The 13,260-nt window shown below is 42.1% G+C and overlaps 1 protein-coding gene across 1 annotated transcript in view; it reads left to right on the plus strand.

Annotated features, from left to right (window-relative positions):
- Positions 1 to 12,674, plus strand: part of LOC136379478 (mast cell carboxypeptidase A-like) — a 29,583-nt gene extending 16,909 nt beyond the window's left edge. The window contains 7 exon segments of the mRNA XM_066346898.1: positions 1,395 to 1,545; positions 3,184 to 3,222; positions 3,225 to 3,260; positions 4,652 to 4,796; positions 4,798 to 4,873; positions 6,989 to 7,085; positions 12,487 to 12,674. Of these exon segments, the coding sequence (XP_066202995.1) occupies positions 1,395 to 1,545; positions 3,184 to 3,222; positions 3,225 to 3,260; positions 4,652 to 4,796; positions 4,798 to 4,873; positions 6,989 to 7,085; positions 12,487 to 12,674 (732 nt within the window).
- Positions 12,675 to 13,260: the final 586 nt, after the last annotated feature.

The following is a 13,260-nucleotide window of genomic DNA, read 5'->3' on the forward strand; positions in this document are numbered from 1 at the left end:
AAAAAGAAACAACTTTTTTGTTGTTGTTGTCACAATAGGAGAGCTTTCCCTAGAGCTGAGAGGGAAAATCTGAAACTATCTTACCATTTACAAGCTACCGAGGTGGTCTTTCTGCAGTGAGCTCTAAGCAGAGAACCTCAGTTCCTGGGTAGGCGTTGCGCTGCCCGCCCCTGCCCGCGGCATGCCTCAAATCCCTTTCCCAGCGGGAAAACTCCCTTTCTAAACAAGTCTCGGTTTGTTCCTCCTCTCCTTCTGTTTCTACGGTGTTCTGGCTCCGGCTACGTCTAACTTGCTCTTTCATACAGCACACGCGTGAACGAGGCATGACGGCGGCTCTCTGGGCACGAACGGCTTCACTAGGAATGGCTCTGCGGGTAACCGCGATCCGTCCACGCCAGGGGTCCCCAAACTACGGCATGGGGGCCACATGCGGCCTCCTGAGGCCATTTATCCAGCCCCTGCTGCACTTCCGGAAGGGGCACCTCTTTCATTGGTGGTCAGTGAGAGGAGCATAGTTCCCATTGAAATACTGGTCAGTTTCTTGATTTAAATTTACTTGTTTTTTATTTTAAATATTGTATTTGTTCCCGTTTTGTTTTTTTACTTTAAAATAAAATCTGTGCAGTGTGCATAGGGATTTGTTCATAGTTTTTTTTATAGTCCGGCCCTCCAACGGTCTGAGGGACAGTGAACTGGCCCCCTGTGTAAAAAGTTTGGGGACCCCTGGTCCACGCAATGGCGTGGCTCCACTTACTCAGCCCATGAGGGAACACCCATCACAGGACTGCTAGACGACATCTCCTGGCTCCAGAAGAGTTGTCCCTGGAAGAGATTTTCCAAAAATGATGACAGAGATTTTTTAGGTAGCCATAGAAATTCCAGATAGTTAGAAATTTTTCAATTAGATGTGATTAAAAAAAAAAAAAGTCAATTTCTAAACACGTGTTGTTTTTTTAATCAATAGAGCGCTTTTTCTTTTATCCTGTTTACAATTAATTTATGAATCCTCTCCAATATCTACATATTCTTATGCTTACAGACTCAATCCATATTTACCTAAAGGGTGTGTGGGAAATAAGCCATTTGACATGAGTTGCTCTAACTTTTCACTTGGTCTCTTCGCCTCCTGTGAACTGTATCTTGCATGCTGTGTCTGAAATGCTGTCAGTCTCAATAATTAAATGAACTTTTTGAAGAATGCTCAGTTCAATTCATTTCATTAGTCTGAATAAGTGTCATTTTTTTTTCTGTCATCTCTATGAGTCATTGATTTTTGAGCAGTTTAGGAGACATATGCTTGAAATCATGTCACCTTGGGCAAATGACTTAAGGAATGGTCGTATCCCTATGATAACCACAGCTTTCCACATGGTAGCTTAACTTTCCACCAATAGCTTCATTTTTTTCCCTATTCTTACAGGCAAACAAAACTTATGGAAAAAAACAAAATTATAACCAAACTCCTGGACCAAATGAACTTTTACGTTCTTCCTGTATTCAACATTGATGGACATATTCAGTCATGGACACAGGTACTATTCTGTAGTGTCTTCTTTGAATTTAGATGATATATTATTATATTTACTGACTTTAATGCACACTGATTGCTATGCATTACATTTAAGACTTGGGTAACCAGTTCATTCCAATTCAGAAAAGTATATTTTTAAAAATCTCAATTTCAGACTAAGGCAAGTATGATTTCCTAACTACAGTGTGTCCGTAATGTCATGGTCCACTTTTGACCAGTCACAGGAAAGCAACAAAAGACGATAGAAATGTAAAATCTGCACCAAATAAAAGGAAAACCCTTCCAGTTTCTGTAAGATGATGTGGCAGCATGTGCGCATGCGCAGATGATGACGTAACACCGTGTATACAGCGGAACAGTCCACGGCCATGCCAGTCGAGATGTGGACGGTACAGAGGAAAGTTCAGTGTGTTCTGTGGCTCGCTAAATTCGAATCTGTGACCAAAGTGCAACGTGAATATCGGCGCGTTTATAATGAAGCGCCACCACATAGGAATAACATTACTCGGTGGGATAAACAGTTGAAGGAAACAAGTAGTTTGGTGGAGAAACCCTGTTCTGGTAGGCCATCAGTCAGTGACGAGTCTGTAGAGGCTATACGGGATAGCTACCTAAGGAGCCATAAAAAATCTGTGTGTGAGCCCACATCAAGCTGCACTGAATAGGTATGAAACCGGGAGAGTTTTCCTTTTATTTGGTGCAGATTTCACATTTCTATCATCTTTTGTTGCTTTCCTGTGACCGGTCAAAATCCACCATGACTTTACAGACACACTGTACATTGGCATCCTTGAAATAACATGAAATGTTTGCTGCTGAAGCTTGTAATGTGGAAAAATGAAATAAAGCAGTTATTATAAAGGAAATGTGTGTTTTATGATATGGCAAAAGCATATTCCACTTAAGAATACAAGGCATTTAAAGATACTATAAACACATTGACTTCAAAGCAAAAGACACTGTATCCCATCAACTTGGGACAGAATTTGAGGAGGAATAATTATATTAAAACTAAAATAAAAAGAGACACAGATATCTCTCTGTCTTGTAACAGGGTTCTTTGTTTTCCTACTATTGCTAAATAGGATTAATAATTAACTTTCAGACAGATACTATCACATAAAGTTCTTTTCTGCAAAGTATGCTCCAACAGTCACAATTTGACCTGTGTCATATCCGAATTTATAAATGGAAAAAGATGTAATGAAGTTATAATTTAAATGACAGGTAATTTCCGGACATCACTGGTCTTTTCTAATACTACAAACTAATCCACAGTGCTTATTTTTATTTTTTTTGAATTGCATGGCATGGGGGTGACGCTGGTTAAAATAACTACACAGCTTTCAGCTACCCGGTGAAAACGAGCTGAACTAGTCAGGATAGTAATACCAAAAGCAATGTTCCTGAAAGTAGACTGCTCACAAAACTTAGGGGTTACTTTCAAAATGAACATGAAGCTAGACAATACCCCCTAAGTTTTGTAAGCAGTATGTGACATTATAAGAAAACGATGTATTTTTCTTTGTAGCAAAGGGCCTCGGTTGAACTAGATTTCCGAGAAAGCTGTCGTGTCGGTGCTCACAGAGAGGATCTGAGATGATGGACCCTGAACTCCTCCATCATTTCGTCCTGCAGGACCACGTGTGGAGGAAAAAACCGGTCCAAGAACCAAAACTCCACGGGCGTCGGCACGACCTCCAGGGGAACGTCAGTGCCTCGTGGAACTGAGAGTTGACCTGGCCTCAAGGGAAAGCGCTATAGTGTTTAGACTATAAACACTGGCCAGGTTGACTTAAACCACCTGCTTATTTCAGTAAAGATGGGTATTACCTGGGTGAGTTCTAATTTTCTAATCTAAAAAAAAAAGAAAGAAAGCTGATTCTGACTCCGACAGGAGCGTTATGAATGCTTCGTTGGATGGGAGGAAGTGGGACGTGGGGTTGTTTCTCAAACCATCTCTTAATATAGTTAGCTTGCTAAAAATTAGCCGCCATCCAGATGCTCAAAACTTCCGATCGCCTGAAGCGAGGTCTCAGGTCCTTCCTCATCCCGCTGTGATACAAGTTGAGACAGACCAGGGGTTAAAACCAGCACGCAGGTAGTTCTGCAGATGTTTAGTCAAAGGAAATATCTGCGGGAAAGAGACTGCAAAGGTTTAGTGGAAATGCAGTGACAAGCAAGGACCTGCCACATCAAGTGACTCTCAGTGGCCACACAAACATGACCTCATCGTTACACAACTTCCAGGAGAAACGACCACTACCTCAACTCACCTCCTTTTCTTTTCGTTACCTGACTTGGTTGAAAATACCAGCTCAGCTTGTAATTCCATTCTACCATTTAGAATATGATAAGAGACGCTTCCCTAACTGAAGGCTGACTGCTAGCACAGGGTGAAGACACTCAGCCTCCAGGATGGCAGCCCGTCTCCAGCAAGTCAGAGCTGGGGCTGAGTTGGAACTGGGATCTGTCTGTCTGGCTCCAGGCTCTGGGCTGCTTTGGGGGTTTTATCTTTGTGACTCGGGGAAAAGGGAGAGAAATAAACTAAGGCTAAGACTATTCCAGTGCGCTAGGTCTGGAGTTGAGTGTGCGAAGTTAAGTCTGCAGCCACTATGACACCAGGAACATAGAGGGTCTTGTAACCCTGGAAGGGTACAATGCTTAAAACACGTTGGCCTGACCAGGCAGTGGCGCAGTGGATAGAGCGTCGACTGAGATGCAGAGGACCCAGGTTTGAAACCCCACGGTCACTGGTTTGAGCGCGGGCTCACCAGCTTGAGCGTGGGGTCATGGACATGACCACATGATCACTGGCTTGAGCAAGGGGTCATTCGCTCTTCTGTAGCGCCCCACCCCCCTTCAAGGCACATGTGAGAAAGCAATCAATGAACAGCTAAGGAGCCAAAACAAAGAATTAATGCTTCTCATCTCTTTCCCTTTCTGTCTGTCTGTCCTTATCTGTCCTTCTCTCTGACTCTCTCTCTCTATCTCTGTCACAAAAACAAAAACAAAAAAACTTCAAAAACACATTGTGAGTCCCCACTAGGAGGAGCGGGGGCTGTGCTGAGGGGGGGGGGGAGCAGGCCGTGACCGCACCCCCTCCCATGTCCTCTGCAGCTTCTCCTGACGCCAAGGACCCATGTCAGGAAGCCTATCGGGGTCCCACGCCAGAGTCTGAGGAAGAGGCCACAGCTGTCACGACCTTCACTCGGAGCCACCTGCGACCACTCAAAGCCTGCATCACCCTGCACCCCTACCCCAGATGCTACTGTTCCCTACGGACGCACGTCGGAACCGCCACCCAACCACAAGGACTGGGATGCAGAGAAGAGCCTCTGGGTTAGGCTTTGACACCACCACTGACTTTCAGTCTGTTCTTCATTAACAGCTTGGATTGCGTTTAAAAGACTTCCACATTTTGATTCCAAAGAAAAGAACTAATGACGTTTACCTTGGAGTCCAAAATCAGAATTCTGAGATTAACTTTTCCCGTGGCAAAAGTATACCGTTACTAAAACCTTTCAACGGGATTCTAAGAAAAAGCCAGTCGGAAACGTCGAGGCCGTCTGAGTAGAATTCCATTACTACACAGACCACTAAACTTTGACAGTACGTCGTGCTATAGAACCACATACAGCTAAAGCCAATTAGAACAGCAAAGACATCTGCTGTTCCTATCCCCGAGACCCCAGATGTGGGGCGACCCGTTGCCTTTTCATCCTCCAGATAAACTTGGAAAGGACATGAATTCTCCTACTATCCAAAGAATGTTTGCGAAACTCCCTCACAAAGAGCAGTCTTTCCAAAACTATGATCCCTTAAGCATCCTTTTTCATTCTACAAAATTGAATTTGTTAGCTTTAAAAAAGAATTTAATTCTACATGTGGGTTTCAGTGAATTACAAGAATTGGCAGTGTGAATAAACAAATATCCATATAAAGAAGTAAATCTTTTTAATTGCTGTCGAATAAAAGAAGTGAAGTAGAGAAAGTTCAGTGTCCCAGATCCCACGGCAGTTGGCAAGTATAACACATCCTGTAAAAGCTGTGCTTCAAATATTGCCTCGTGAATTTTTTTAAAAATTCTTTAAGAGATCATAGTTGTCATTCTGACTTCAGTCAATTGTTTCCGAACAGCATCTGATTTGAGTTGAAGCAGAGGTTTGGACCAATCATTAAAACCATCTGTGTATGTACAACAAAGAGAGTATGGCCCATAGAGTCATTTCTTTAACCAATCTCGTTGAGACTCTGAATCCATGAGTATGAATAACTTATACAAAGACACAGCAATGCAATTTTAATCTGTCCTTAGGAAAATGGCATTATGTATTTAAAAAAACACAGATATACACAACAAACCATTTGGGTAAAGTAAGAGATTTCACATGGCAACTAAATTGACAATGAAAAAAAAATATTTCTTGGTTCTACACATTAGACAAATAGACTTTTTTTTAAAAAAAAAAAACTTCATTTAGACGACAACTATGTTAGTGACTATATTCCACGAACGTTTGTTCTAACATATCCTTCTCGTAGCACAAAACACTACTGTGTACTGAAGGGTACGAAGTGCTTACTCTGGAAGAAAAACTCTAATTGAACAGAACTACCTTAAAGAGGAGCCCACCCCATCTCTTGCCCCGGCATGCTAAAATCCAGCGTGGAGAAAACCCCTCTCCGATGACGAAACTGTAAAGACAAAGGAAAGAGCATTGAGGGACAGTGGCTTGGAAGAGACCAAAGCCAGTGACAACGTGCACGGACCTGGAGGCTATGACGTTCAGGGAAACAAGTCAGGCAGAGAAAGGTAAGCGCCATGTGATTCCACTCAAATGGGAGATAGAGACTGAAACAGACAGACAGTGGCAACAGTGTGGTGGTTCCCAGGGGGAAGAGGGTGGGCCATGAGGGGTAAAGGGGCCCAATATATGGTGACGGAAGATGATTTGAATTTGGGTGGTGGGCACACAGTGCAATTACAGATCCTGTATTATTAGAAATATATATTTGAAACATGGATGATTTGAGTAACCAAGGTCTCCCCAATACAGTTCATTTAAAAAGTAAAATAAAATATCAAAGCTAAAAGAAAAACAATGTGAAGCCAGCAAAAAAAAAAAAAAATCTGACAGGAAGAAGAAAGATATATTTTATGATAAGGAATGATAGAATGAACAGAGGGAGGAAGTCAGAGAGGGAAGGAGAGAGGAAGGAATGAGAGAAAAGGAGGTACAGAAACACAGAATGAGGTAAGACTTGACCGCGGATAACTGATTTCACATTGAGAAAGTCGTCACAAGGACAATGTATTTTACTAAAAGTAAATTTCTCCTGTATCCACTTATTCTGTCTTGATCTTCAAATGCCAAATAAGCAGTGCAACTGACTCTTCTAATCCCCAGTAAACTAATGGCATTCACATGGTACCCTAACTGCCCTACTCTCCAGGCCAATGTTAATGTTGCACAGGTGGGCACCGGTGTGTTATCGACTCGGTATGAATATGAAACCCGCTACATGTATGGCCTGACAGCAGCAACGATTTGTAAGTTCTTCCTATTACTTATTGTGTCAGTTTCCCTAATTCCTTTTTATAAATTTCTTTTTAAAGTGTAGAGTTTAAGACTATACTTTCAGGGATCATTGCTATAGTTTGTTAAAGTATAGAGTTTGTAAATTAGGATAAGAACATTTGGGATTGCTCACTTAACCTTTCTTTTCAACAGGTGATTTTGAATTACGTGTGAATGTGGCGGATAAAATCAGCCAGCAGTGAGGATGATGTTTTTCTACAAACCAATTAGACTGAACTTTTTTACAAGGTTACAAGATCAATAGGCGTTATTAAATCAGGACGAATTTACAATTTAATTCCTCTCCCTGCCTGTCTCCCACTAACTGCACAACATTGTACCCTCCTAGGAATCATAAGAATTAGCTGGGGCAAAGTTGGTACTTTTTTTTTTTTTATCATTTAACTTGAATTGGACTCTTTTACTTGGGCTAGTCCCCACAGAAGCACAGCCTTCTCCCTAGCGCCTGGTGGGAAAATGGGAAGGCCAACAGCTTCAGCCACTTGGATCTACGAAACCGGGTTCCTGTCCTTCTCACCGGCCACTTCCCGTGGCGCTGGGCGGAAATCTCCACGGCGGATTAGGAAAGGACGTCACGTGCGTCTTAAATGATCGATTTCTATTTCTCACAAGTCAGGCACCAGGCTCAGCCCTGGATCTTCACAATCTCACAACACGCTACGACTCGGGCAGGACTTGCTCCGAGCTCAACTGGGATTCATTCACTCCCAGGTTTTCACAAAAACCGAAGCCCGTGATTTTGACCCCTGAGCATTGAATGCTTTCCCATTTGTTTTTTGCAGCTAACCTAATCAGGTTTCTCTATTTTTTTTTTTTTTTTAAGCAATGAAAATAAATTCATTAGGTTTTCACCAATCAAAACCGTTCATTCAGACCCTGGGAAATAAAAATTATGTCTGCTCTTATAGCCAGATCCCATGGGTGTTAGTTAGGAAATATTTGAGTAAAAAACCCCTTTTCTCCAATCCAGCCCAGCCCCAAGCTGCAGTCCGTAGGCCCAAACTTTACAGAAAATTCCCAATGAAATGGCTTATAAAACCTTAAGTTCTTAAGAAAATGTAATTCCTCAGAAGCAAGGATTATATGTCTGGCCTCCTCTTGGACCGTACACTGTCTAGCACAGGGCAGGACATGAACATCAGAAGTGGTTCCTATAAAGTCACTCCGCGAGACTGGTGCCCCGACTTCTTCAAAAAGACTGGGTGCACTGAAAACCACAGGACTACACTTGATTTCACTGCATCACTCTTTAGGGCCATGATAGCCAATATTTTTAGCATGAAGACTGAATTTAGTGGACAACTACCACCCCCAAATACACACGCTCTTACTTCCATTATACCTTTAGAATTTGTGGAGTGAAAAAGGGAACACGTGCATATGAACCTATGGATTCCTTGCGATGAGTCTAGCTGGCCACACCTTATCCACCACTGCCTTAACCCAAGCTAAAAGTGTAAACTCTGAACTAGAAGTCTAGCCCCTCAACAACTGCCATGAAATTTGAAAATGCCATAGCCATCACATAAGTATTTCCGAAGCCAACTTATTGGAGGCCCCTTTAACTTATTGCGGAGTTGGACAAATGACTTAAAAAAAAAAAAAAAACATACAACAGGCAAGTCCCATGCCTAGAGAACATTCATCAGCGCTCACCTATCAACCAGCGGTGTCTAAGGATGGAAGAAAAAGTACAATGACACAGCCAACCACCAGCATCCACACTGATCCTGTGGCGACATAGCCACGTCAAGAATTCGTTGTACATACAAGTGAATGACACCCAGCTTTACAAAGCAAATGATACACCCAGCCACATGCATGGACAGAAAGCAAGCAAATTCAAGAACAAGAGAACAGATTGGAACAAACAGTCTAAAATAGCCGCCCACTTAGTGGACACTGAGAAACAGCAGGGCCAGGTACACCACCCAGGTATGACATCATAGCAACTCTTACATCATAAGCAAGAAAAGCACACAGATATTCTCTGCATCAGAGAAAAAGGGTTCCAAACAGGAACCAACTTTGCAAATGGCAACTAGAAAATCAAAGGATTGTTAGTCTCATACTTTGCACATCTGTATATGCAAGTTATGAGCATAGCAGAGTTAGGCACGCTATTGAATCGCAATCATTCAATTTATGGAGTGCCTACCTAATAACTGCCACAAGAATTTATAGAACGCCCACCAAAAAATTTCCCGGCACTCTGGAGCTTTGAGAGATAGCTGAGAAGAGTTAAGGCACAATAACTAGGCCCTGGCTGGTTGGCTCAGTGGTAGAGCATCAGCCCAGTGTGTGGATGTCCCGGGTTCGATTCCCGGGCAGGGCATTCAGGAGAAGCACCCATCTGCTTCCCCTCCCCCTTCAGCTGACTGAAACCCAAACAGGATAAACTCAAAGGAACTCCGCATCAAGCCACATCGTAATTAAAATTCTAAAACCAAATACTAAAGAAGAAACTCTTAAAGGTAACCAGAGAGAAATAACTCAGGGGAGAAACAATTCAAATGACAACAGATTTCTCATCTGAAGCCATGAAAAGCCCAAAGAAAGTGACATCGTTCAAGTGCTAGAGGAACTATCAACTCCAAATTCTGTATTTGACCAGAAATATCCATCAGAAATGCAGAAAAATAAAGACATTTTCAGACAAAGGAAAACTAAGAGAATTTGTCAACTGCAGACCTACCCTTTAAAAATGGCTAGAAAATAGAAAAAGCTCTCCAAATAAAGAAATGACAACAGAAAAAGACTTGAAACTGTAGAAAAGAAGAAAGAAGAATGGATTAGGGAATGAATGAATCAATCAATCAATCAATGAAATAGGTGATCTTTCTCATCCTGATGGTTGAATAAAAATTATAACTCCATGATATGATGCTCAAGTATGTGGAGAACTACTCAAGATGATTGTATTTAAAAGTGGGAAGGGTAAAGAACCCCACTGCAAGTTTTCTGTATTTCACGTGATGTGATAAAATATTGATACTGATGCATTTTGACAAGTTGTGTATGTATATTTTAATACCTGCAACAAGCACTAAGAAAACTGTACAAAGCGATATACTCAACAGCATTATTATAATAAATCAAAAGGGAATTCTAAAAATGCTTGTGTAACCAAGAGGAAGACAATAAATAAAATATAAATATTAAATATATTAAATATAAATTTCCATTTTAGAGTAATAAAAACAGAACAAAAAATTAATCAAATAACATGGCAGATTTAAGTCCTAACAATAATTTACCTAAATATTAATTACATAACACCTTGTCCTGACTTGTCAGGTTTTCCGGGTTTTGCCTAAAAATTCTCACTGCTCCATTTGTTCCAGTCGCACTGGATGTCACTGGTCCCCCCAAAAATGCCTCCATGTTTTTCAGTCCTTGTGGCCCGTTGGCCAGAATGCCTTTCTCCATCTCCATCTGAAAGGGCGCCCCGTTCTGCAAGGGCTCACCTCAAATACCACCTCCGCCATGAAGGCGATACGAGAGCAGCCATCGAGCAGGAAACACCGGCTGCCTCACCAGACACAATCTCTTCTTTAAAATCCTTATAAGCACCTGACCAGGCGGTGGCACAGTGGATAGAGCGTCGGGCTGGGATGCAGAAGACCCAGGTTCAAGACCTCAAGGTCGCCAACTTGAGCGCGGGCTCATCTGGCTTGAGCAAAAAGCTCACCAGCTTGGACCCAAGGTTGCTGGCTTGAGCAAGGGGTTACTCGGTCTGCTGAAGGCCCACGGTCAAGGCACATATGAGAAAGCAATCAATGAACAACTAAGGTGTCACAACGAAAAACTAATGATTGATGCTTCTCATCTCTCTCCGTTCCTGTCTGTCCGTCCCTCTGACTCTCTCTCTCTCTGTACCTGTAAATAAAAAAAAAATTTTTTTAAATAAAACAGGCCCTGGCCGGTTAGCTCAGCGGTAGAGTGTCGGCCTGGCGTGTGGGGGACCCGGGTTCGATTCCCGGCCAGGGCACACAGGAGAAGCGCCCATTTGCTTCTCCACCCCCCCCCTCCTTCCTCTCTGTCTCTCTCTTCCCCTCCCGCAGCCAAGGCTCCATTGGAGCAAAGATGGCCCGGGCACTGGGGATGGCTCCTTGGCCTCTGCCCTAGGCACTAGAGTGGCTCTGGTCTCGGCAGAGCGATGACCCGGCTGGGCAGAGCATCGCCCCCTGGTGGGCAGAGCGTCGCCCCTGGTGGGCGTGCCGGGTGGATCCCGGTCGGGCGCATGCGGGAGTCTGTCTGACTGTCTCTCCCCATTTCCAGCTTCAGAAAAATACAAAAATTAAAAAAATAAAAAATAAAAATAAAACACTCATAAGCTATTGCACCTTTCCAACGCTACTTGTGTATTCTGTAGTCTCTCTTGCTCTGCATCTTGGACTTCTCTCCCCTACATTCTAAGTTCCCAGAGACACTGGTGGTGTCTTTATCTTTGCGCCCTGCGCCACTCACCCTCTGCGGCGCCAATGAAGTGCACTGTACCTATTTAATAAATATTGGATGAATCATTTAAGAGCCAACCTCCTCTCTTTCCACCAAAATATTCCTTCTCTTTTTTCATCACAGCTTTGAATTCTTATCTTTTGAACCTAAAATGTTCATGTCAGTTCAACTCAATACTTACTTATCCTGGAACATAAATTATTTCAAGTACCAAAAAAAAATCGTTTTTCTATTCAGTAAAGCAAAACATACATAAGCGCATTTTAGTATTTATATGCACTTATACAAAACTTACATTATATAAATTCTGGATATGTTCATATTCTCAATCTTTTTACCAAATGATAATATTTTTTAGTAAAATTTCATAAACGTTGACTTGTAAAAGTTGAATGAGGGAATTAAATACATCCTTAAGGTAACTTTCTTGGTCTTTTAACTATAAACGAGTTTACCCTAGCAATGTGAACAGAAGAAGACTGTTAGGAAGAGTGTGATTTTTGCATAGCTTGCGCATGTGGTTTTCTTTGGTGGGTTTGCAGTGACCAGCGACCCCTCCTCAGAGGATTCCCTCAGTTGCTTTCCCTTGCTCAGACCACCTTCTCCTGCAACAGAGCGTGCCCGGGAAACAAACACAATTTAGCGTCCTGACCCAAGCGAAGTGTGATTTTGAAACGGCGGCACCTATTTCACATGTGTGGTGAGACCCAAAGCTATGATTATATTTTACTCAGCACTCGATACTTGCAGACCACTACTCCCATTCATTAGCTCCATTCACTGTACACATCATTATTTTTTTTATTGCTCATGTTACACCAGGGAATTTCCATGTCAAGGAAAACATTAGCGTTTGTTTCTAATTAAATATTTACTGCTCGTGCATTACAGACCTGACGGCAGGTTGTCCTCCAGACTGGGCTTACCACCTGGGCATCAAACAGGCGCTTGCCTTTGAGCTCCGAGGTCAAGGCCAGGTGAGCTTCCTCCTTCCAGAATCTCAGATGAGGTCAGCCTGTGAAGAGACTGTACTAGCCGTCGAATTTGCTGCCAAGTCCATCCTCAAGCTTACTTCCTGAAGAAGTGTCCTCAGATTGGAATAAGCCACTTAATTCTTCCGGGTCACCGAAATGTCAATCTTCAATCACCCCTAAACAAAGCCGCCATGTCGCCAGACGCTTGCTCGTTTAAGTTCTATGTTATTTCTTTTTGCTTGTATTTTCTCTCAGGAGCAACGTAACAAATAGCTTTTAAAGAAAAGCTTCTAACTACCTTGCTTTGCATCAAGTTTGAACCCAGCACTATTATTTTAAATATATATATTCAAAGTAGACACACTGTGGGTCACAGGAAAGAACTGAGAAAGAACCCTTGGTGTCTTCAGAATCAGATTTTTACAATGTGGCTTTATCGTTTTATGTACTAATATATATAATAAAAATAAAACCTATTCCAAAATGCATCTTCTGCTTTTTTATATACAATGTATTCTCTATGTTCTCCTTTATTATATATTAATAATCACGCGTGAATATTTCTCATGCATTCTATTAATGAGAAAGAAAATCTTCGATTTTCAAGAACATAGTTTGCTGACAGATGTATATTTTTAAATACAAGGAGGCGTTGTTTATATCTTCACGACAGCAAAAGGATGTCCTAGCA

Source organism: Saccopteryx leptura, chromosome 8 (assembly GCF_036850995.1).
Source record: "Saccopteryx leptura isolate mSacLep1 chromosome 8, mSacLep1_pri_phased_curated, whole genome shotgun sequence".
In the NCBI taxonomy this organism is placed as follows: Eukaryota; Metazoa; Chordata; class Mammalia; order Chiroptera; family Emballonuridae; genus Saccopteryx; species Saccopteryx leptura.